The 25,971-nt window shown below is 35.5% G+C and overlaps 1 protein-coding gene across 9 annotated transcripts in view; it reads left to right on the top strand.

Moving 5' to 3' along the window:
- The window catches only part of RIMS1 (regulating synaptic membrane exocytosis 1), a gene marked incomplete at its 5' end in the record, with an annotated part of 308,320 nt that overhangs the window by 191,540 nt on the left and 90,809 nt on the right, over positions 1-25,971 (top strand). For 2 of the 9 annotated variants that reach the window (XM_082048670.1, XM_082048663.1), the window contains 9 exons: positions 2,153-2,309; positions 4,233-4,358; positions 8,417-8,479; positions 12,067-12,144; positions 12,483-12,596; positions 13,046-13,135; positions 19,223-19,306; positions 23,329-23,406; positions 25,554-25,625. In XM_082048670.1, the coding sequence (XP_081904796.1) occupies positions 2,153-2,309; positions 4,233-4,358; positions 8,417-8,479; positions 12,067-12,144; positions 12,483-12,596; positions 13,046-13,135; positions 19,223-19,306; positions 23,329-23,406; positions 25,554-25,625 (862 nt within the window). The remainder of the gene's footprint in view (positions 1-2,152; positions 2,310-4,232; positions 4,359-8,416; positions 8,480-12,066; positions 12,145-12,482; positions 12,597-13,045; positions 13,136-19,222; positions 19,307-23,328; positions 23,407-25,553; positions 25,626-25,971) is intronic. The other 7 variants (XM_082048664.1, XM_082048671.1, XM_082048666.1 and 4 more) reach the window with 7 other exon arrangements.

The following is a 25,971-nucleotide window of genomic DNA, read 5'->3' as shown; positions in this document are numbered from 1 at the left end:
TAAACTATATGTATTTCAGTACAGTTACCTAAAGCTTACAAAGAAGTTTTGATTTTCTTTGATTTTAGCGCTGAATAAATGTAAACTAGTGTTACTTCTGCTAGAAATGATAGGATTTTACCTAAACTAAGCTTGTTTGAAAAATGAAATATCTTTTAACACATACAGCTTAGATTTACTTATCCTGGGAAAGGGAACACATCCAGCTTTTGTCAAGCGTGGTCTTTTTTCTTCCTCTGACAAAAAACTTGACATTTTCAGCAGCAACCTTAGTACATGAGATGAAGTCCTAAGGGAGTCTCTTTTTTGCTTCAAAATTTGCACCCAGTCCTTGTCCCAAGATCAGGGAAATCCTGATTTCTTCTTAATATTATTACACAACTCTGAAGCACTTTTTCAGCAGGTAAGGTACTCCAGCACCACAGTATGTCAAAACCTGCAAAACATTTGAGTCCTTCTTTATTAAAAGGTTGATAAACCTTGGTAGATGCTTACATGCATGCTATCAGCTTTTACAGGCCTATTTTGCAGTCGGTACTCAGTACAGCTTTGCTATTGAAAGGGCTCTGTAAGTGCCAAGCATTTGCTGGTTTTATAACTACAAGTGAGCTCTCCCAATAGTTCTTCTCTGGTTTTCGAACAACAGCCCCCACCCTCCCCAAACTTGAGTAATGTCACATTTTAAATATGAAATTACATTCATTATTTTTATTTGACATGTCTAACTCAGTGTTGTTTGAGAACAGTGCACATATGCCCTCAACATTAGGGTCTCTGGTGTTTGTTTCTGAGCTACATGAATGTATTGGATATATGAATACATCAACAAGCCTCATACAGACTCTGTGTATGGGCCACGCTTTTAAGAGGGCTGTAACAATTTGGTAGAAGATCAGAGAACTACAAAATTATACAAAATATGAAAAAAAAATCCCAACAAATGAAACAACAACAATCAAAAAAGCAACCAACCAAAACCAACAACAAAAACCAGAAAAAAACGAACAAACTTGAAACACCATAACAAATTCCTTCTTTAATTTATCGAATTGATGATTGAGTGACTAAATCATAATCTTTTCCTGTGTGGAAAGAAGATTTCTGATTCAGGCTGTTTTTTTCAGCTGAACAAAATAACACATTACAGGAACGTAATGCTTGAAAAATTCAGACAAACAGCAAAATTATTATTTTGGAATCTAAACAATAATTTGTGAAGTCATTAAGGGATGACTCAAGGGTTGAACCTTTCTGTGATGAGGGGATTTGCTTTCAAGGGATTCTCGTAATCTAATTTAAATGTCTAGAAATGAGCAACTGAAGTCTGAGAAAATCTCCTTAGGCTCTTTTGGAAAGGTAACAGGCACCTTTTGAAAGCTATTTGTCTTACTGAACTTCGTTGTCTGTTTTAGGATGGGATGCAAAGTGTATAACAAGGCAAACAGTGGGCTACATGGAAAAAAGCACAGGGATATCAACACTTTAAAATGTAATAACATTCTGCTGATTTTATCTTCATTTTTACATAGGATTTAAAAAAAAACTATGAGAAACTTTACAGCTCATCCATAGTATTTGTTAAAAATGTTCTTTGGAGTATACAACACCCAGTATTCTATACAATACACTATAAATGCTTGTAATTCTTGAAAGTAGGTGGCTTTGGCCAAGTTCAGTAGGAGAACATATTTGTATTCAGCTGAAACAAGAGTCAGAAGGATGCTTTATTTATGAGCAATCCTGGATGAGTCTGTGCTGTCCTACACGAGCATGCCTTCTCCATTTGTTAGATAAGATAAACCTACATTGCTTGGATTCCTTTCAAATATTTGCTACTCTATGATAATTTTGAAATACAGGTTACTCTGCGTACTCTTCCCCAAGTCAGAAAACTATTTCAGTCCTCTCCACCACGTCTTCCAGTACATAATGAAAATCATCTCAGTTTCTCTGTCTCTGTACATGTAGACATTTAAAGGTAATGCTAGTAATTTATCCTGCCTGCATGATACGTTGGAATGTACAACAGCTGAATGACAACTTGAAAGTTGTGTAAGCATTGAGATGTGTGTTCCTGGAAGGACTAACCATCTGAATTATTTCCAAACCCAGACTTTTATTCTCTAATTTCCTTTTGTTGTCCTCTTGCCAGTAGGTTATAGGTCTAGTACTAGAGAAAGTAAATCTACAACGCTAACTGTGCCAGAACAGCAAAGAACAACACATCATCGTTCACGATCCGTATCTCCTCACCGTGGTGACGATCAGGGCAGGACCCGTTCACGTTTACCAAATGTGCCATTACAGAGGTAGGCATCACAAATTAGTTGAGCACTGACTGGTTTCAAGTTTGTATAATCTGGCATTATTGACTTTTCTCTTGTTCAGCAGTTTTTCACAATTTTAATATTTTTTGTGTGTGTGTGTCTGAATTTAACAGTGTAGTATTTGATCTTGATGGATGCTTTTGTTAATCATTCAAGAGCATGCATGGGATGAACTGTAACTTTTTAAGACTTGCCTCTTCTTACTGATGCTTTCTCTGTGATTCATCGTTTGTGTACCATAACTAATATGTAGGTTTGGAAATGTTTTTTCAGTCAGTGGCTGAATCTTCTATGAAGCCACTGAAGTTTATTTGTAGCATAATAAGTAGTAAGTACAAATTGTATAGTAACTATGAACTGAACTAGTTTTGAAGTAACAGCCAGCTGAAATTACCAGTTGTATTCATAAAGTGATATTTTTAATAGAAGAAGTTAAAAATACTTCAGATTCAGGTAGTGATTTATAAACCTCTATTTTCTGCATTTACTGCTTTTAACAGACAACCTATTAATAGAAGAATCATTTTTTCACTTTCCATTTGCATGCTTTATGTTTTTTTTTGAACAGCACTGTACTGACTGTTTAAGCACAATAAGCTTCTCTTGCAACCTCTCATGGAACTCTAAATATCATCCAGTTTTTACTAGTTTCCCTTTCCTCCAATTTAAAGGAAGCTTTGTTCTTGAATTATTGCAAGAGTGTTACACTAGCAACATTATTGCTCACTAGCTGTGGTAGTTTACTGAAAATCTACCCTTCTCAGCTGAATTTCGTGTACAAAATTCAGTGCTACAGTACTGTCCTTATCCATCATCTTGTGCCTGTTTTTTTTGAGTTGCATCACTGATCAATTAATACCAGACATCCGTAATGTTTCAAAATGATGGTATATTCTCCTTCCAATTGAGGATCCTGATGGTCCTGCTTCTTCCTTTCCATTGTCCATTACTGTTCTTGTGCATTGAAATTTTGGGTGTATTTAAAGTTCCTGCATGCATCTCTCTCTGTTACATCAGTTCTTGCAGACAAAGCTGTTTCACTCCCTGCATCTTACAGATGAAGCTATTTCACATCTGCATTTGTCAGTAATACAGGAGAGTATGGCTGTGCATAAAACAGGCTGTGGCACTGACTCATTTTTTTATAGTAGAGGGAAGGAAAGTTCCTTGTTCTGTTCTTGCAAACAACTATATATGCTCTTGTATCTTTCAACCTGCAAGCACAATGCACTAATGAAATATTTAATAGTCAATTCCACCCATCCTTTCATTTTATACTTTGAAATACTAGTGCTTCTTGTTCCAATGGCAGTTATTAAGCAAAAGGAAGAATCTGCCCTTCAAGTAGTAGTTTCTTGTTCTTTTCAGTGTGAAGAGAGCTTTAAATTACTGTCACGGAGGTCAGAGCTTACCTGCATATATACAAAATTATACCCCTTTTGTATAACACTTAGTTCGAGACTGATAAAATCTGCTGCAAGTTCCCATATCCTATCCCAGAAATTCTTAAAGGGTACTTGGAGATATCTGTAAAAAGCTGACAGCCCGGAATCAGCTAGAAATCTGACTATGAATCCACAAATGCTTAAAAATTTATTTCATGGGACCTCCTATTGTCAGTTGTTGTGTCATCTCAGTTATTCTTTAAGTACAGGCTTTGAAAATGCCATTATCGAATCCATCAGTGTACACAGAAGCAGGCATGTGCTTCTAAATAGGATAGAAATGGCTGCTTTCTATATTAGAGGTAGGAATTTTTTAGTCTTAGGATCCTGTATTTTTTTTAGAAGTCATATATTAACAATGTAAGGATTCAAAACTTCCTTCAACCAACTTGTACCGTTATCCATTAAGCTGTGTTACTTATCAGAAAATAAGATTATCATATATATTTTTGCCTTTCAGGAGTTTAGATGAAATTCATCAGATGAGAAGATCACGTTCTCCAACTAGACACCATGATGCCTCCAGAACTCCAGTTGATTACAGATCCAGAGACATGGATAGTCAGTATTTGTCTGATCAAGAAAGGTACATCGTCACCCTGAACTTGGAAAAAAGTTCAGAAATGTCTGTGTTGGTTTGCCTAATTTTCAAGTGTTCAGTAGAAACACAACTGATAGTAATGAGGAAGGGAGAGAAATCATCCTAACTGATAAATCTAGTGTCATAGTTAAATTATCTATACCTCTTTTTTGGTAAAACTGTGCACTGGGTTTAATAGGTTCCTAGACTAACAGTTCTTGGTTGCTTGTCCTGGAGTATTCTCCTCTGTGTGTGATTCTGCTGTTTGTTTCATGAGTGAAGCCCAGAGATTTTTGCTAGTAAACCATAAATCCACATATATGCCCTAGCTATTACTTTAACTCAGAATGTATCTGTTTCAATAGCCAGCAAAAAAACAGGCATGCATTCCTACTAGTTGGGAGTTGCATATACTGTGAATTGCATTCCTGTGCTTTGGGCATTGATACATGCAGGTGCACAGCATCTTGGGTAACATTCTGGTGAAGCTGGTATAATAGCTAAGCGTAGCAAGGATAGTTGCGGTGCTTGTAATTAGCAAAAATCTCCAATCTTAAGTGCGTGACACACATCTCTCCCCGGAATACATGCAGTGGCTACACTCCTTGGAGAATGTTTTCAGGTATCTAGGAATATATTCTAATAAAAGGGACAAATCCATAAATTTCCATTTAGTTTATAGCTGAAAAATGTTTAAACAGGCATTTCAGCTCAGTCTTTGGGAAATATAATCATGACAGTCAGATAGAAGATCCGTGTTTGTGTGTAGTTTATGATGTTGAAAAAAAATCATATAGCTACTCTATGACAGCAAACTTTTACCATTCATATAAGATCAATTGTCCTAGTAGTGTCTTTGGAATTTTTTTTGCACTAGGTTACTATTTTTTATGAGTAAGGATGACAAAACCTTTCCAAATGATCCAGTAAATTCAATATGGAACATACATTTGATAGTGGTGTGAAAACATGTAAAGAATAAACCATAAAAATCTCTGGAACTCTTTGTCCAGTTTTGAAGCAATATAGAAATGGAATAACAGATTACTTTTGTAGTTAAACTAGTTCCGTTTTGTATATGATCTTGCCTCTTTTGCTTTTTCTAATGAGATAGCATACACATGGGAATTAAAGATTTATTTGGAACATTTTAGAATTCGACCTTACAGGCAAGAAGTATGTACGGAATTGTCTAAGTTGGATTGTTGTGCTGAATTTCCTTTCAGAGGTGAAATGAAATGCTTTTTAAATGTTGTAGCCAGATTTATAGTTATCTAATTCAAGTAATTTCCACTTGTTGCAAATGTTTTGCGTTATTATTTTTGTATGTAGTGATATATCCAGGAGATTCCTGAAGATATTTATTGAGCAGGTTTCTTGTTTCAGCAGATCTGAAGAAGAAGAGATGTTTAAAAGTAGCTTTTATCATTAGAAATAAATATAGACTGTTAATTATCCAGGAAATTTTATTCCAGTAAAGCCTGAAGCCATGATATAAATGGTGATCAATGAATGGATTATGCGTAGAGAGCAGGGCTTGCATTGAGGCTTTTTTGGGGGTGAGCCGTCAGACCAGAGCCACAGCAGCAGTGGGCTGCTGGATTTGTTCAGAGGAGTAAGAAGTAGTCTTCAGTTCTTTTCCATGTTCAGCAAATTCTTTTCAGAAGTTTAAAAATCAGACATGAAGGATGTACGTGGCTTATTTGCAGGCTTTAGAGATGGGCCCATGTACTTACTCTCCTTGAACAATAATCTAGTCTGCAGTGGTCTCCTTTTTCCCATTTTCTTTTTCATCTTTCCCCCAGTTTTCTTCAGTTGCGGAGACTGTTTAACTCAGGTTTCACTGTCTATCAGTATGTAAGAGCAGCATGATAGGGAAAATCAAAATGAGCTTTTGTTGAGGAAGATTCTTTATCACATCCAAGGATTTTTTTTTAAAAAAACCACCTCATTGTTATGTATTAGTATCAATAATAGTATAAGTATTATACATTGTTCATTTACTGAACCCTTCATCTAAACAAGTACATTCATGTAGATACCTAACATGAACTTGAATTGAAAGGTCAGTAATTATCTGATGGTTACATGGCAGAAATTACAGTTGCTGGTTACTATTGATTATTTTCTCAATGATCTGCTATTGATTCTAAATTAATTCTGAATACTCTGAATAGATCTTTGTAAATATAGTTGTTATAGTCTCCTACTAAAGCATCTAGTGTGATGAATTTCCAGTGGAACTGATTTGTCCACTGTACCATTTTATATCTATATTTATATACATGTATGCACACACACGTGTGTGTGTATATATATATATAAATCTGTTAGGAAAAGCTTTTTATTAGGAAATCTAGCTAAGCACTATACTTTATTCTGAATTAAGGATCATCCAATTTTCAAAGGCATGAACCTTTTCATTTTTTTGGTGGTTTTTTTTTTTTTTTTTCCCAATAATAAAATCCATTAATGTGAGTACTAAAATTATTACATTAGAAAACACTTGCTTTAGAATAATAATCTTTATTTTAAATGTCTCCAACCCAGACTTAATTTATTATATAACTATGTCTTATATTATCAGTAGTCTACTGTGATGGTTTCTTTTGCTTTGTTTTTTTTTAACTTGAAGATTTTGTGGTGGATTTGCTATTTTATATCCCTTTTCTGGATGAATTTTATATTACTGTTTGGTGTGGGCCAATTACAATAGATATTCTTTGGCTTAGCAAAGCTAAATATTAACAAAGTATCCTGTGATTTAATGTGGACTTCGCATCTACTTTGCAAGTCTTAAGAAAGTGGTAATTTCTTCCTAAAATGCATTTCTATTTGTAATTTGGAAACCTGCATACAAATTCTGTCAGTCCTCTGAGCTTATGAATGGAAATTTTGCTTTAAAAACCCAAGCAATTCAGTTTACATTTAATACATATTGTTGCATCAAAACCAGGCTAGCAGTTCCAGATGGAAACTTGAATCTCACATGCAACTCACAAGCCATTATTTCAAACTGCCCAGTTTAGAATTTTAGATAACTATTACCTGTACTGCATCAGTTAAATGGGTCATTTGATAATGGCATGAAGCCCAAAACACATTAAAGAACTGCTGCTTTATCTATTTTGTTATCTTTTCTCTCTTTGTCACCATAGTACTTCATATGATTCCCTGCTGCTTTTAAGACGTTTTTAAGCACGTTTCCATGAAGTTTAGGTTTAATTTCATATTTCTGATAATGAGGAGGTTTGGAGCTTGGTATTTCTGATTGTGTTGCACTGCATACAACTACAAGATTAACTCAAGGGATATTTCATATCATAGTCATACTTACCATAGGCATAACTATGTATTAATTTTACCATCTTGCTGGCTGTAGCATGTGTTTGGTTGCAGTAAATGAAAAAATATGATAGACAGCTGATTTTCTCAATTGGAAAAAATTAAAAAGTCTGATGGTAGATTAGTATTTTTTTTGTTTCTTTAAGATTGCATTAAAAAATAATGTCAAGAACTTTGAGCTAGAATTTATATTTGGCCAGATGTATTATTTCCAGTGAAGATACTTTTTTGTTTTTCCCATAAATAGATCTGCAATAAATTAGTAGCAAACCCTTCCTGCTTTTTCATGCACGTTTTTGTAGTTCAGGAAAACAAACAAACAGCCCGCACCATTCTTTTTTCTTTTTTTTTTTTTCCTAAAGTATTTCTACATTAATTAGTTCAAAAGAAAGGACATAATTGGAGAAATTTAGCTGGTTTATGGATTCCTTTTGTCATTAAGAGCTCTGAAACAGTACTTCTGAATTTTAAAAGGAGAAATCCCACAAAATTATGTGCCACACTAAAAGGAATTTGTTGAAAATGTAGCTATCACAGGCATTTTTTTTCTCATATTTTTGAGAAGTGCAGTCTGGGTTTGGACATTTTCAGCCTATCTTTCTGGGTGGAAGCTTCTTGCTTCTTTTTATGTTTTCATTTGCATATCATTGGCATAACCCATGTCATCTAATGCTTCATAATTATATCTGTTTCACTCACCACCCATCCTGTCTGTGCAGTGAGCTTCTTATGCTGCCCAGAGCAAAACGAGGAAGAAGTGCAGAGTGCCTACATACCATCAGGTAAATACAGGAATTTGGTAATCATGAAGACATCTGGTTAGTTGTCTATATTTTGTGTGCCTGACTTCTTTCCCTAGTGTATTTAGTTCCAGTAAGTAAAGAACTTCCTAGTACATTGTGATCTGGTGTCAGTTTTCTTTTTCATTCATTTCAATTCAGATTGAGATGCCTATATGTGTTTGTGAACTTCAATAGTAAGGATTAAAGCAGTTGAAGAAATTCTGATTTTGCGGTTGTATTTTGTGGTAGATTTTCTGTCCAGTCACAGAAGTCCTGATCTCTCAATGCATGACAATGTTTTTATAATTTCAAACATTCCCTTTAAAGTGTTTTTATGTTTGCTTTTATTTGCATTTTTATGTTTGTATTGCAGCCATGCCCAAGCCAACAATCTTTGCTTGTTGTGACACCTAGTCTCATACTGATTATGGTCACTTGTAGAGGAAAGAACAGTGATTAATGACTACTCACTGAGAACCCCAGATTTGAGCGGTCTCATGTAACTTGTTTTTGCATCTGTAGATTGTGCTATAAATTAGATCCAGGCATAAGCTTTGTAGTTTGGGCTCATCTTCAGTCTTCATTAATCTCTTGTTCCAAAGCTTGGAACTCCCTGTCTCAACTCTTCCCAATGTTATTAAACTAAATGGGACTGAAATATCTGTATGTAACTAATATAATTCTGCCTCTGCACCCCTTTATTTTCATCACATCTGTTAACCTTGTTAAAAATATGTCAGCTTGTGCAGAAAATCTTCCATTTAGAATCAGTAAAAATGTAGGTAGAAGTGGAAGTAACTAACCATTCAACTACTTCAGCCAAGTAGTTAACCATTTTTCTGTTTAGGATTTGGGTGTTGCTAGCAGTTTTATGTCAAAGCTATAAGTTTAAAACCATCAAACTTTTAAACCCGTGTTGTCCAAAGTGCTTATTAATTTATTTGGTGTAGGATTTTCCCCTACAGAGTAGGGATTTTAGAATATCCCTCAGGTTGCTTTAATTCTTTTCATTGCATTTGAAATAGCATTGAAGATGCTGTGATAGAGTTCTGTTATAAGGCACAGTGGTATAAAGGTAAAATAATAAATAAAAATTTCAAAAAAAACCTGTGCATCAGTGAAGCTGTTAAATTAAAATTCAAGTTTTTATTATCAGTAGAAAGAGTTTCATTCTCATACTTCATCTAAAAAAGCTTTTCCTTCAATATTTTTAGTTTTAAAGCTTAATCATTCATTTTACCCCCTGTTATTTTATGTCTGTTTATTGGCATATAACAGCAAATTTTCCTGCCTCCTTCCTATGGCCGTTCTCTTTCTGCTGCATTTTCTATATCTTCACCCCCGTCCTTGCCCACAGTCAGTGTTTTTTCCTTTCCCTCTTAAAGATGATAAATTTCATTTGAGTTCTTCAATGACCATGCTTAAATTCTCACTTAGTTCCCAAAGTAAATATTATATTATGAACTTCAGATGTACTTCCAAAGCTTCATAACCCTTTCTGTGAAAAAAAAATTTCCCTCTTATCCAATCTGAACCTTCCCTGATGCAACTTGAGGCCATTTCCTCTCATCCTGTTACTTGTTACCTGGGAGAAGAGACCAACACCCTCCACACTACAACCTCCTTTCAGGTAGCTGAAGACAGCGATAAGGTCTCCCCTCAGCCTCCTTTTCTCCAGGCTAAACAGCGCCAGTTCCCTCAACAACTCCTCATAAGACTTGTTCTCTAGACCCTTCACCAGCCTTGCTGCCCTTCTCTGAACTCTCTCCAGCACCTCAATGTCTTGCCTGTAGTGAGGGGCCCAAAACTGAGCACAAGATTCAAGGTGCGGCCTCACCAGCACCGAGTACAGTGGCACAATCACTTCTTTAGTCCTGCTGGCCACACTATTCCTCATATAAGCCAAGATGCTGTTGGCCTTTTTGGCCACCTGGGCACACTGCTGGCTCATGTTCAGCCAGCTGTCAATCAACACCCCGAATCCTTTTCCTCAGGCAGCTTTCCAGCCACTCTTCCCTGAGCACGTAGCGCTGCCTGGGGTTGCCCTGACCCATGTGCAGGACCTGGCACTTGGCCTTGTTAAACTTCATACAACTGGCCTCAGCCCAACAATCCAGCCTGTCCAGATCCCTCTATATGGCCTTCCTACCCTCCACTAGATCAACACTCCCACCCAACCTGGTGTCGTCTGCAAATTTACTGAGGGTGCACTCAATCCCATCATCTAGATCATTGATAATGAGATTAAACAGAACTGGCCCCAATAACGAGCCCTGGGGAACACCACTCGTGACCAGCCGCCAACTGGATTTGACTCTGTTCACCAGAACTCTTTGGGCCCAGTCACCCAGCCAGTTTTTTACCTAGTGAAGAGTACAACCATGAGCTTCCAGTTTCTCCAGGAGAATGCTGTGGGAAATAGTGTTAAAGGCTTTGCTGAAGTCTAAGTACACAACATCCACATCCTTTCCTTCATACACTAAGTGGTCACTTTGTCGTAGAAGGAGATTAGGTTGGTCAAGCCGGACCTGCCTGTCATAAATCCATGTTGACTGGGACGGATCTCTTGGTTGTCCCGTACATGCCCCAAGATGTCACTCAAGATAATCTGCTCCATGACCTTCCCCAGCACCAAGGTCAGACTGACAGGCCTGTAATTCCCCAGATCCTCCTTCCAGCCCTTTTTGTAGATGGGTATCACGTTTGCTAACGTCCAGTCAACTGGGTCCTCCACAGTTAGCCTGATAAATGATGGAAAGTACCCCGGTGAGCACTTCCGTCCTGTTAGGACAGAGCGTTCTTGAAGCTGAAAAGTCCTCAAGTCTGCTGGTTCTTCTGCTAATAGCACTGCAGCTATATCCTGGTAGGGTATATGGTAAATTTTTAGAACTTGATTATTAACCCTTAACCATTAAATGGCCATGATTTCCATTTGGCAGCCACTGTCTGCCTTTAAATTTCTCTCTTGTTCATTGAGTAGAGCTGGATAATAAAGCAAACATTTCACCTTTAAAAATCTCACTGTAAGTGATTATATTAGACAGTTGTAACATCTCAGAGTGCTGCTGTGCTGGCTGACATAGTAGATCTCGTAGGTTTTTTAATTAGCTTATATTAATACATTACATCTGTAATTCAGTTTGTGATACTATGTATCACTGTTTTAGCAAGCTTTTCATGCCTAGCTACTAAAGTAAAAGTCTCTGTAGGTCTAAGTGAGGCATCATTAAGGGAATTAAAGATCAAGTTTAATATCAACCTAATCCTTTACAAATGCTTGTATATTTTAATTAAAAATCTCTTTAAATTGACTTTAGATTACTTTCATTACAAGGAAAACATCTGAGCTGTATTAGAATTGCCATGAGTTCATGAACAGTATTAACAAAAGTGCAAATACAAAAATTTGCCCCCCAGATAGCTGTCACAATAGTTGAGAAAAATCTACTTGTACAGCTATTAAATGTAGTAGAATATTATGCATTTATGTTCCGTTTGGGTCAGTCTTGGCTTACCTTTACCCGTCTTTTTATTTTTGGCATGTTTTTGCATTGTTCTGTTTTCTTTTCTTTTCCACCACATTCAAGAAGCTCTGTTAGGCACTATAAAACATTACCACCCAAGATGCCTTTACTAGAAAATGGTACTCATTGGAACCTATACAGGTAAGAAGTGCTTAGAGTCACCTTTAAGTAGTTAGTTCCTTTTTAAAAAAATAAAATATTAGTTTTCCCTTGTTAAATAAAAAAAAAGTAAAAGTTTCATACACTTTTAATAAGTGAGAGATAAGAGATATAATCCTAAAATAACTTCATGTAACAGTTGAAATTAACCCTTACATTACAAAAAAATCCCAAACCACTTTGTATTAGGTAGAGTTGTTTTCACTGTTAAAATTATATGTTGCGTATTTTTCTTTGTTACATCCTTTTGTTTATGTGTAAGATTTTGGTTACATGTCACATTTATTTTCATTTTGTTTAAATAATTTTAATTTACAAAGCTCAACTCTTCCTGCATGTGCTAAGACCAAATCAGTGATTAGACAGGATATTTCACTGCTTCGTGATTGCCTTAATTCACGAATACCGAAATTTGGAGATGATCTACTGGTTAGGTAAGAAGCTGAGGATTAATCCCTCCTCCTGTTTGGTATCTAATATGGATTTGCAGAATAAATGAGCTTCACTGTAAAGTGATTTCACGTAATATGCAGTTTATCACATCCTTTTATGTTGGCTTAAGATTTACTGTTGTTAATAAGGATTTAAATTGATTGATATTTCTCATTCTGCTTTTCTGGATGTTGTTCTGTCTCATTCAGTTTTAAACATTTCAACAATCTTAGCAAAAAAATTTTCTAGCAGTCTTTTGTTGGCTTTTATTTTCTAAAGAAATCTTGGCACTGTCATCCAGTCAGCTCTTTTACGTTTTCCTTAATTAAATCATTGTGATTCTACATTTTCTGTAAAAAGAACATTATTTTATGAGTTAATATCTAACATTGTATTCCTTTGTTTTCTTTTTCTTTCTCTTCTACCATTGGATGCAATGCACTGGCACTAGTGAACTACAGCCCTCCCTTGACAGGGCTAGGAGTGCTAGTACCAACTGCTTGAGACCAGATACTAGTTTGCATTCACCAGAACGAGAAAGGTATAAAATAAAAACTTATGAATTTCTTGTCATCTGTGCTGGTGATCTTTCTCAGTTTTGTTTTTCTTCATATGAGTACTCTACATTCTTGTACATCCATGTCTGCTTTGGGATTTGTAGACATTTTTGCTCCTGTATTCATGTGTGTCATGTAAATTATGTGTTGGAGTTTGTATCTGCTTCTGGCTTCTTTCCTTGTTTTAGTTCAAGCTGATGTCATTGTTACAAAAGTCCTCAGTATGCTGATAATAGCATTGCAGTGTTAAGAGTTTTGGTTGTTAATCTCCATCATCACGTGCTAAAACGTATTACGTTTGTTTCTTGCCTGTTCTGTGAACTATTAATAAGGCAGTGACATAATTTATGAATTATGACAAAACTCACACCTTTCAAAACAGAACTGTAGTTTGTATAGTGATGTATTTTTCTACAAAACAGCCAAACATTGCTTTCTTCATCTAATCTGCTGCATTTGCTTTTGCAATTACAAGGCAAGTCACTGCATTAAGTTTTTTCACCCTGTGACATTGTATTAAGGCTCACATAAGTCTTCAGGAGACAAGTTTGCAATTTAAATGAAATACTGTTGTGTCATATACCTTGTGCAAGCATTTTATGGATGCTTTCTGAATTTTTAATATTACAAGAGCTTCCTTCAAAACCTCGGGTGAAACAAATACTACTGGTGTGTTCCACAAAGGAATTTTCAGCACTTTCAGTCATTTTGGCTAAGCACTATAGCATTTTAGAGTGAGATTTTAGCTTCACCAAAGGCGAAAATAGGCTCCCATTGAGTGGGAATATGGTGGAATTACAATTTCATCTGTGCAGTACATATTAAACTAGTGTGGCAGTGAATAATGCAAAGTTGCTTTGTCAGTCAACCCTCAGTGTGATGGTTAGAACAGCTGCAACATTTTTATTATTGTGGGAGAGGACCTCTGAAGAAAGGCAATAAGAACATACTTTTCTCTTTGACATAAGATTTCTTCTGAGTTTTTTGTGAAATTTCTCTTTTCCCCACTTGCCACTGCTCTGTGACTGAAACTTTGCTCTTCTCAAGTTGTGCCCTTGTTGCAGAGGAATGGTTAATGTTCTGTTGCGATCTCTCAATGGATCTACACTAGTTCATTTATTTTCAAGATTGAGCTCAAGATATCATAGATAACATATACATTATTATTAAAAGAAAAAAGTATGACAAAAATAAGGCCACTCAGAATAAAATACAAGGCATCATTCTAGATTTTTAAAAAATATCGTAGCATCTTATTAATAATTAAGTATGAAGATATATATGGCTGTATTAATCTTCAAGCAGCTATTTAATGTAATGTCGTATGGACATGACCAGTATATGTTTTGTACTTTCATTTAACACCTATCGAGGTGAATGTTCAGTGAAACACTAACTGGCAATTGTAAACTATCTAGTTAAAATACGATACTCAAAACTACACCTGTCACTGATGTTCAGTAGTTCTGTTATGTCTTTATAATTCGTGTCCAGCAATCTCCGTCCAACAGCCATGGCACAGAATCTGCAGCATTTTTCATTATCTTCTTATAAAGAAAAGTGTTTAATCTGTGTTAATAGCTTCTGCTGCTACTAAGCACACAATTTTAAAATCATGTTGGTTGGAAAAGACCTTTAAGATCATCGAGTCCAACTATTAACCTCATGATTTTACCAAATCATCTCTGGGCCTGATCCGGAACAATTGTCCATCACTATGAAACTTTTACTTCTTTGCTTTTAGAAGTCTTAAATAAATGCTTTTGACTTGAGATCCTTCATGAGAGTTTTGAAAAGCTCTTTTTTTAGCAAATTAATATTCAAATTTTCCATGATGGTTGTGTTGAAAATAGTTAGATCTGTGTGGCTCTGACAGAGGACTTCGGACATAACTTTTTTTTTTTTGACCAACATAGATGATCTTTTTCAAATACAGCCCAATTTTTGGAGGAAAATGTTATATTTAATGTATTAGAATGACCAAATTAATATTTTTGTTTTGGGGAAAGCTGATTTTAGAGGATGTAATTTTCCACTGTTGAATGTATCTGCCTACACTTTAGTGTGAGGTTTAGCGATCAGCTGAAGGAATGATAGAGGAAAGTTCAGTGTGAAGAACACGGAATTGAGTCCAAGGTATGTAGAAAGCATTTTGTTTCTCTGCTGGACAAGATGAGAATAAGGGACTTATCATACAGTGAGACAGGTTCATCTTAAACAATAGGAAAGCTTTTTTTGAAACAAATCTAATGAGACACTATAATAGACAATATGGAAAAGGTTGTGGCTTCATTACTGCAGACTGTCTGAGAAGAGATTAGACAAACATCTATCAGGTGTAGAGCTGGTCCTGCTCGTAGCAAGGAGAAACACTATATGGTTTTGTGAAGTCCAATCTGTACAGCACCACTCCATTACTATTACTATTACTATTACTATTACTATTACTATTACTATTACTATTACTATTACTATTACTATTACTATTACTATTACTATTACTCTTATATTTGAGGGACCTAGGTATTATTAGTTGCTTTCGTGGTGTTTCTTCCCCACCCCCTCAATGAAATTGTAGATTTTATTTTAAAATTTGGACTTTTAGTCCTCAAAATATAAATACAGACTTGTAAATGTGGCATTGCATACTTCCTTCAATAAAATTATTAGTATACTCACCTATGGACAATTATTTCTACTTATTGCCCTAACCTTTTGTCTCAGAGGTTATATATTAGGTTGTATTTGAGATCAAGAGTTGAAATTGTCCACTTGAGCTTTTTTTACCAAAATTATATTCTATGTGTGTAAATGATGGACAGTAGAGCCCTATTTCTCTATGTTAGTGATTTGTTGGAAAGGGTTTTAATTGCTAAGTTCTATACATCATCATTCATGTCATTTGGAACGGTTAGAGTAGTCCCTGTTTTTTAAGATGCTGCTTTGGCAGTAAAAGTTATTTTGTTGACCCACATATACCAACAGAAACATACTTGCAGCAACATGTATGAATTTGGGATACATAAGGATTGTTGTGCTAAAACAAAAAAATCCCAAAACATCAAAAAAGACATTCCCTTTCTCCTGCTATAAGCTTCATCATTTGAGCAAGGGAAGTCTGTATAACTTGACTGGCAAACTGATACAGACCCGCTGAAGCTTTTTGGTAAATAGGATCATTTGGTACAAAACTTAATCCTTCATGTATTTCTCTTTGGCACAGTATACGCTAGAATATTCAGAAAGATCCAGACCCTGCTAATATATCTCTACAGTTGTACCATGCCTACCTTTTTTTAAATTTTTTTTTTTTTTTAAACATAGAATAGAATCATAGAATAATTTCAGTTGGAAGAGACCCTCAGGATCATCAAGTCCAACCATAACCTAACCTAACTCTGGCACTAAACCATGTCCCTAAGAACCTTGCCTAAACACCTTTTAAACACCTTCAGGGATGGTGACTCCACCACTTCCCTGGGCAGCCTGTTCCAATGCCTGACAACCCTTTCTGTGAATAATTTTTTTCTAATATCCAATCTAAACCTCCCCTGGCACAACTTGAGGCCATTTCTTCTCATCCTATCACTTGGGAGAAGAGACCAACATCCTCCACACTACAACCTCCTTTCAGGTAGTTGCAGACAGCAATCACGTCTCCCCTCAGCCTCCTTTTCTCCAGGCTAAACAGCCCCAGTTCCCTCAACTGCTCCTCACTGTACTTGTGCTCCAGATGCCTCACCAGCTTCATCGCCCTTCTCTGCACTCTCTCTAGTATTTCAATGTCCTTCTTATGATGAGGGGCCCAAAACTGATCACAGGATTCAAGATAGGGCCTCACCTGTTTATTCCAAGCTGGTTTTTTTCAAAATGACTGTGTTGTTGAAGTTCCTGTGATGATCTGCAAGGCATTTGTTAGTTTGCAATATAGTTATAAATATCCTCTAATGCCACTGAAATGGTTTTTTGCTGGTACTACTTCATTAAGTATAATTTTTAATTGTCCTTTTCACTCTGTCTCAAAATATCTGCTTTTTCTCCATGTAAATTTGGCACAATTTCTTTAGAACAGAGAAATTTGTTTGCTTCCCCCAGCCTCCAGTCAGGAAAGCGTGTAGGCATGAGATTTAAGTGCGGTATCTGAACTGATTCATCAGTGATTTCCCGTCATATTAGCATCTTGATTTAAAATTGCAGCCAATTATAGTTACTTTATAATATGTAGTGTGTTGCCAGCAATTGTGTGTCTCACCAGTTAGCAGTTGGATGGGTTGGTGCTACTTGTGTGTCTTGGTCCTGAGAGGTTCGTTAGTGGAGATCTGAACAAATAAAAGTGAGGAGCGCAAGCCCAGGGATTAGTTCTTGTACAACAGGGTCAGCATCTCTGTAAAATGCATCCCCAGCAGCTGTGTTATGTTTGTTCTGAGGTACTTTGCTACAGTAAGAATATTTTCAAAGATCTTCAGGATGTTTGCTGTCAGCTGCCCACCACCACCTGAACAGGATACAGAGCCCAACAATTACCTGTTACCTATTCATAAATAGATAGTAGAGAAGTTGGAAGTGTCAGCTGATGCAGTTAAGACCTGTCCTTATTTAATCTTGTTTTTTCTAGGGTTTTTTAATAGGTCTGAAGTATTAGGTGTTTATCTTGCATGTTGTTAAGGAAGTTTTGTTGTATGTCACTATTTATGTTTAAAATAATGTACAGTAAAATAACTGTTTGCACTAAGTATTCGGCATATTGTGTTTACAGTTCTTTTCAACCACATAAAGGAATAGGTTGTTGCATGTTTGTCAGCATCGTACTGGAGCTTATGGTCATTCAAAATTCAGTGAAAGAGCATGTTCTCAAAGTTCATACTGCATGGCCTACTTAATTCTATCAAGTGCTGTTTAATAGTTATAGTAGATATCAGCATATTAAGGGCTTTGACTGAATGCACTGATGCATTAATGTTTTCTTTAACTCTTGCTTTGGAGAGAAAAAGAAACTAACTACTAACAACCTCTTGAAATTTCTGAAATATCTTCCTAACTGTTCAAGTGATGCTAATCTCCTTGAAGCTTTTGTTATTTGCATGTTCCATAAATCAAACCCTTTTCCTTATTACGTGGACTGGAAGGATGCCTCAGAAAGTGAAATATGCAGAGTTTCTGTAAACATTTTACTGTTTGTAAATTAATCAGTATATTTTGATTTTGTAAACTGTTATGCATACACTTGTACTATTACAATCACATAACATCCTAACAAAATAAGCAACACCAGTCTATAGCGTAGTATACATCAATCTAAATTAAATGAGCTTGTTCAATTAAAAAGTCATGTAAGACACCAGTTTTCATTCACAATTCAGATTCTTTTTATTAAACTTAATTATATAACATAATCTGCTGGTATGTACTGCAGGAATGCAGAGAAATGAACAGAAGAGCAAGCTGGCTGCACACACTTTAATAGATATTTTTAAAGCAAGAAAAATTACGCAGGTACTTCTACACAAATGTTGTTGTAGCTTAGTTGTTGCTCATTAATTTACCTTTACTCACTCATTGTGTTCCAGAAAAGGGTCACTTCATGTCTTAGAATTTTTCTTATAATTCATAGTCCTACATTTTTACTGAGAATTCATTTTTCCGTGCAAAGAGCTAGGAAAGATGGGCCTAACAAAGAAACCAGCCAGTAGTCAACAAGCAATAACCATCATATGGTCTTTGAAAAGCTCTTCTAGGTTTGGAATTATGACTTTCTGTGTGAATGACAGGCTTTTAGATAGTGTACCATTTGATAACATTTGAAAACCTAATGGTACACTATGTAATAGATTAATATCAGTCTAAATTTTTCATCTGTGGGCATACACTGTCTTTCTTTCAGCTGTAATGTTTCTGCAGTGAGCAGCCACAGGAATGGTATACTTGGGAACTAGAAAACTGCTAGAAAAATAATTCAATTACACAATTTTTTAACTTTTTGGGGTATTTTTCCAGTCCCAAATCCCATATATTTAATTTTATCACAAACTAAATATCCTATTTTTTTCCTGTTTTATCGAACGGGCAAACAGGGGTAGATGGTCCCCCTCCCTAGAGAGGAGACGACCTACTAGTCCCAGGATTCATATCCAGCATGCATCTCCGGAGGATGACAGGTACTAGTCAACTCCTCCCAGTTGAAAAGTAGCTTACTGCATCCTGCACTCACAGAGGAGTATCCTGAAATTTATAAGTATGCATATATGTAGAGAGAGACTTACAACTTCCAGAAGCCCAAAATAAAACAGCAGCTTAGGTATCATCTCTGCATTTTGTTGAACTGCTATAAAGCACCCAAGAAATAATGTCTTTTCAAGTTTTCTGTTTGCCTGACTGGTCACAAGCCATGAAAGAAAGTGTCTGATACAACAGACCATCAACTTTGTCGATGTTCTTTAGTCTGTTTTTACCTGCTTCTGTAAATGTTGATGGTGTTTTCACTGTGGTGCTTTATAATGTGATAAGTATTTGTTATAGAGCCTGTTCTTGTCTAGGTGTTTATTTTTTTTTCCTGTTTTTTTAACAAACTGTTCATAAGGGGAAAAAAAGCAAACCACCAAAACCACAAACTAAACTCACTGTTACGTCAGAAGTCTTGGTAACACTTGCTAGTTGATGCATGTAAAAATTGGGTCTGTTTGTAAATTCTGTCTGAAATCATGATGGTCTCCATGGTGCAGGTTTTCCCAACAAGGTAGGTTTCGGTTAAAAACACCAGTGCTTTAAATAAATTCTTATTCTAAATGCCACCTATGAATTATAGAAGAACCTTTGATTTTTACTTGTCATGAGTGTTCTACCTCTATTTTTCCAGATAGATGAGGTGGTTTTTTTAAGCGGACATTATAATTTCTGTTGAGATGCACCTTCAAAATTTTCCCGTCAAATTTTTTGTGTTAGAGCAAATGACAGGATACAGATGGTTCATGTAAATAATCCATAAATGTGTAAACTCTCATGAAGTTGCAGTTAAAACTTTTAAGACTCAGTTACTATAGTGCTAGTGCTTACCTTCTGATAAAGTCTATCCACAGTACTTATAGTGTAGTTTGTCTTGTTTGCTTGATACCGGATGTATTCCACTAATACAAGGTTGGAAGTGTGTAATTGTGTTTGGATCGTGTTTCCTATTTTATTTGAGTAAGGCAGCATTATAAATTTTAAAATGAAATATGTGAAATGTTATTTCAAAACTGTCCCCCCTTACAGACACTTAATTTCTAGAAATTTTGCCAATACATCCATTTGATGGGACAGCTATTAATAGTTTACAAATGTACTTTGAGGCATTTTTAAGTAATTTTGCTTTCCATTTTTCAAGTCAATGGAAAAATTGTCTTTGACTTCAGTGAATCAGACTTCGTAAAATCTTGTTGTCATTGAAGACATTAGAATTAAATCATAATCACGACATACCAGTGAAATGAGGTTTTCATCTAAATACTGCCATTCTTAATACAGAATTGTAAGCCTTTTGATGTCAGCTGAAGTTTTGCAGAGAAAAACTGATACAATCTAATACCTGTTAGCAAACATATTACAATAAAGCATCTGTAGGATATAAAATCTGTTCTGGGAAAGATTTTGAGCTGAGTGAAAGCAGTGCCTTCTTGTGCTTGAAAGTCCCCCAGGTCATCTGGTCACCAAATCCCAGCGATACAGCCAGTGCTGAAGGTGTTTAGGCTACCCCCAATCCTGATGACTGGTTGCAACCTCCCAGTTCCAGGATCCCGGTTTAAGAGAAGCTCACAGAACATTGGGCTCTTTGCATTGAAGGCCAATACAAAATAACAGCCCACCTTGTTTGGAGAGAGAGTATCAGTGAAGGAATCAAAGGTGCTTTACCTTTGTTTCTTTGTCTTTAAGTACACATTCATGCTGATTATTATATTTCCCATAGCTTTGACATTTGCCCAACACCACTCAGTTCTATGATTTCTGTATTTTTAAGCTGTGCTTGCGTCAATTTGACAACAGATGCAGTGGGTGTCAGGGAATGATGGATCAGCAGGGGTAACTAGCTGCTTATCACTGCTTTCAAATTGTATTTTCACAGATTAATTGACTTTGACAGATGTCATCTTACTCTTCATTTGGGTACATTCCAGATTTACTTTACAAATTGGACCAATTTGCATATAGGGTGCAATCAAGAAGATCTATTTCTGATGACATTTCTTAAACATGACTTATGCATTATAGTTAATTTTAATCATTTAAATTCAGTTTTTGCAACATTGTGTTTATTGATAGTGATTCATAATATAAATTTTAGTAAAGCTTTTGGCAAGATTGTTGTTATTCTGGAATTCGTTCACTTGCCATTTTAGAAAAAGTGATTTGTACCTTGATAAGATGAAGACATGCATTATCTGTTATTCCAGTGTTAAGAATCAACAAGTGCTTGGTTAGTATCATGTATTTTTTAAAGAAGAGCTTTTGGGCTGAATTTGGTAGCTTTATTGCTAGGAGATTTTTTTTTTTTTTAAATATTAGAAATTAGAATTAGAAAGTCTGTCTAAAGCAAAAGACTTTCTGGTAACTGGAGATATCGTAAGTGATGATAAAAACAAGGTGAATGAAAGCTGAGCATTTAATGGTAGATGGGAATTTTGTTCAGGCTGTTCTTTTGGAGAAGTCTGCATATAATTTCAGCACATAACCAAACTGGATAAATAAGCCTTTAAAAAATTAATTCTCATGTATTTTCAGTAAAGTAGCTTTTGGCAGTCATGCAAGCATCTGTAAGAATGCTTGTCCAGGAGTCATCCTGAATTCAGCTGTGGAGCAAGTACTCTTCTGGTACCTCCCAGCTCATGTACTGTGTAGGTCCAGCCTTCCAGAAATCTTCAGGAAAAATCAGGAAGTATTGAACATGACTTGGTGATGGCTTTAATACTATATAAATGAACAGATTCACTGCAAACCACTGCGGTCTCTTATGCAAGTCAGTAATAAATTACTTTAAATGTTAGATACTGGATTTTATACAAATGTTATTTTGTCACTTTAGGAATAGTGATTTTTAATTTTGGTAGGACTATTATTATATTTCTGTGTGTAGATTTTGCTTACACTCAACAATGCTAAATATTTTGAGGAAACAGGGTCTTTTGCACATGAACTCTGAATAGCTTGTCTGTATATAAAATAATATATGAATAGTGCTTGTCTGTATATATAACAATGCCTTATTGATCAGTGATTTGGTGTGACAGTTGGTAGACTTACGATCTTAAGAGAGATTTTATTGTTTCCTCACCATAATGGAGATATAGATGCAAATTTATTACATACCCTAGATTGTTGGTGGACTGCAAATTTTGCTGAGTTTTCTCATTAAAAGCTGTTTTAGATTTGAAAAAAGTCTTACATTGATATGCCATATCAAGGAAAACATTTAGTTTTACCATATATTCCATAAAAAACTAATAATAAACCAACAAGCTGATGATCTTTATGCCAAATTGAAAGCTGTGAACAAATTGAGTTTCTTAAACAGCTTCAGCAGAAATGAAAATACTACAGAAACTAAGAAATATTCAGAGCTTTATTGGAATTTTTTTTTAAAAGCTGAGTCAGTTATTATACTTTGCTATTTAATTGTTGTTAATTAGTACTCGAGCAGACTAGCTGGCAATAGAATATGAAATTTTCATCAAAATATGTGAAATTATGAAATTTACTTGCATTTTCAGGATAATTTCATGATATAATGACAAAATATGCATTTTTCAATCTCCTAAGGGAAGGTGTTCTGTATAGGTTTATGTAATAGTCTAATGAACAATACTGTAGATTAATTCTCAAGAAGGATAATGGCAACTATTCAGCCACAGTGCTGCCATTCAACATGTAGAGTATAAAAGTTGGGTTTTTTTTTAATCATTGTGGCTTTCATTCTTAATTTCATCTTAGATTGTTGCTTTATGACTGAAAATTTTAACATTACCTTAAAGTGTATGAATTAAATCAACTGAAGGGGAAATGAGAAATAGAATTTTTCTCACCCGATACTGCCTTAATGCTTTTGGTTTATATATTTTACTGCATGTCTCCACCTTCACTGCATGTGACCATCTCTCTGTTTCTGCTCATTCTGTCCAAATTCACATCCATGTTTCCAAATTTTCTGAAGAACAAGGACGCTGGAGTCTTGCATTCCAGAACAGGACAGTGTAGACCACCTAAGTGCTAAACCTGGAACAGCACAGAGGTATCCTTATTTACTCAAATCATAGTTTCAAGTAAATGAGGCATTGCTTATAGTATATTCCTCATATGCTCTGCATAATACTTTCACGTATTTATATTTTTTGTTCTCTTTTGATGTGTAAGTGCATATATGCATGGATTGTCCATAGATAATTTATAATCCCCTAGAAAGTATGTTTAAGAGGTAAATTTGAGTATGACATGAGTGCTCTTATCCCCACTGTGCTCTTCGGCCATGAAGGGATGCCCACCTGTAAATATTAGTGTTAATATTAATACATACCTGCCAATGCCCAGAGTGTCCTCAAGCTGAGCCATGACCACGAGTGCTGTACTAGGCTGTTCAGCTATACTGAATTGTATGCAGTGTCATCTTAGCAAGAAGAAGGAAAGACGAAGGAAATTGTGATTTTAAATGTATTTCTAATGTGTGCTGCTCACAAGGACAGCAGAGAGAGCAGAGAAATAAGTATATTCAGCTCACTAGAGCTATGTATTATTTTGTCCCTTTTCACAGGAAAGCATTTCCTACTCTCAGCTTTTCCACCCTACAAAGAGTGGTCACCGTGTGCTTTTTTTCTCCATTGCATATAATGTCAGAGTCTAAGCAACTGACATAAGGAGTCAGAGGAAAACAAGCCCCATAACCATCCAAGCAGAAAATGAAGAGGGTGACGTCATTTGAGTGATAATGCTGCTGCATACAGTGGATCTAACTGTAGGCTTTAAGTAAAGCTGCAGTATTTAATATCTGGTTCCCTGTGTATCTACCTTGTATTTGTCCTGATAAAGAGAAAAAATTAAAAAGTAATAAGAATATACAAAAAATAAACCTGGAGAAAACAGTTTGAGGACAAAGGGGATTTTAATTTTTAATCCAAGGGGATATTTTTGGTAAGAAAATATATTCTTTTAAAACATGGTGAACATCTGGTAATGACCTCTGCTCGTGCAAAAAAAAATATTTTGTATTTTGCTGCAGTATTTTCTCTGTTTTGGAGCACACTGAATCACAGTATAGCACTCATCAAATATTGCAGAGGGTACAACTCATGAAAATCCTCTGTGATTAGATATAATTTGATGTTTAGATATCTTCCAGTTTAGACACTGTGTTGCTCTTTATAACCACAAAGGTTTGAAAGGACAAAATATTTTTTTAAGTATTATTTTTATCTATTTGTTTTGCCCACAGTAATTCATTTTTAGGTTAATACATGACATTGATTACATTGTTGCAAGTTCCTATACATGTTTCTTGCACTAGTGCAAGATGCAGGTTAGGATTTCTTAACTTTTCTCATCTATCAATGAATAATCATTGCTCCCTGGTTTTGACCACTTGTGAAACACTGTCTGCGCTTTTTTGTTCTAAAAATCCTGATATATAATGATGATTATCAGAGGTTTAAAATTGAAAATCCCAATATCTATGGATAATAATGGAAATTTTGGAACACACAAGGCTTGCAGCGGTCTTTATAGTACGTGTATAGTCCTGGATCATAATGGTGAAGCATGCTTTACCTTTGTTCTTGTATCTATTGACTCATATTACTGTTTGTTGTTCTTATTTACTATCTAAGTAAATGTGTAGACTGTCAGACGTTTTAATGCAACAAGATTTTTGAGAAACCAGGTTTTTATTAATACTGTGGCAGCGTTATTGGAATCTAATCTATTGCAGTATTTGTTTTGCTTTTGAAATTTAGATTTAAAAGCATTTTTTTAAGTTTACCTCTGAATAGTATTTCCTGGTCCTCTCTGCAATGTTTTTTTCCTGCCGTCTACTCTACATTTGTTTTTTATGCTGTCAAGAGAGGACTAAAAGGCCTATGAGGAGGAATTGTTTCTAATCAAATACGGACTGTGAAGTGGGAACCAGCTGCACATTCAGTCAGGATTAATGTTACCTCCCCTGTTTTGTTACCTCATAACTTTCACACCATCAACCTCAATCAAACCTAATCGGGGCCATGTGTCTTAAACCTCAAGTTCACCAGCATGTCCATGCAGATAGTTGTCACTTTTTCATCTGTCAGCCATTTACGTTATTACATTTACAATACATTAATAAATATATAATCCTCATATTTTTGTATTCTTTTTCTTCTCTGTTTGTTTCTTTTCTGACATATCATTTCACAGGCAGTCCAGAAAAGTGGAAAGATATAGCAGCCAGAAACAAACTAGGAAAGGCTCTGCAACTGAAACAGAAAGGTAGGATTGCTGATTGATGAGTAAACATCTCTTATAATCAATCTGATTCCAGTTTTTGCAATACACCTATAATACGACTTTGAAAGCAGAACATCTGTTATGTTGTCATAATTTACAGTATTATTATTTACTTTGTATCCATATTATTAGCACTGCTTGCTGTGTTGCATATATATAGATTTTTTCTGGCATTCTCCATCATTGCAGATAAACTCAGTGGTAAAGACTAGCAGTCCATCCATTTTATGAGCACAGATCTGAGACCCATTGCCACTATCTTGGTCCCTGTAAGATGAAATGTGGAAATGTGTAGCATATTTCATTAGTAAACATAAACTAAACATTT

The sequence above is a fragment of the Streptopelia decaocto genome, assembly GCF_964273445.1.
Source record: "Streptopelia decaocto genome assembly, chromosome: 3".
NCBI classification, from domain to species: Eukaryota; Metazoa; Chordata; class Aves; order Columbiformes; family Columbidae; genus Streptopelia; species Streptopelia decaocto.
This window is presented reverse-complemented; position numbering and strand designations above follow the sequence as displayed.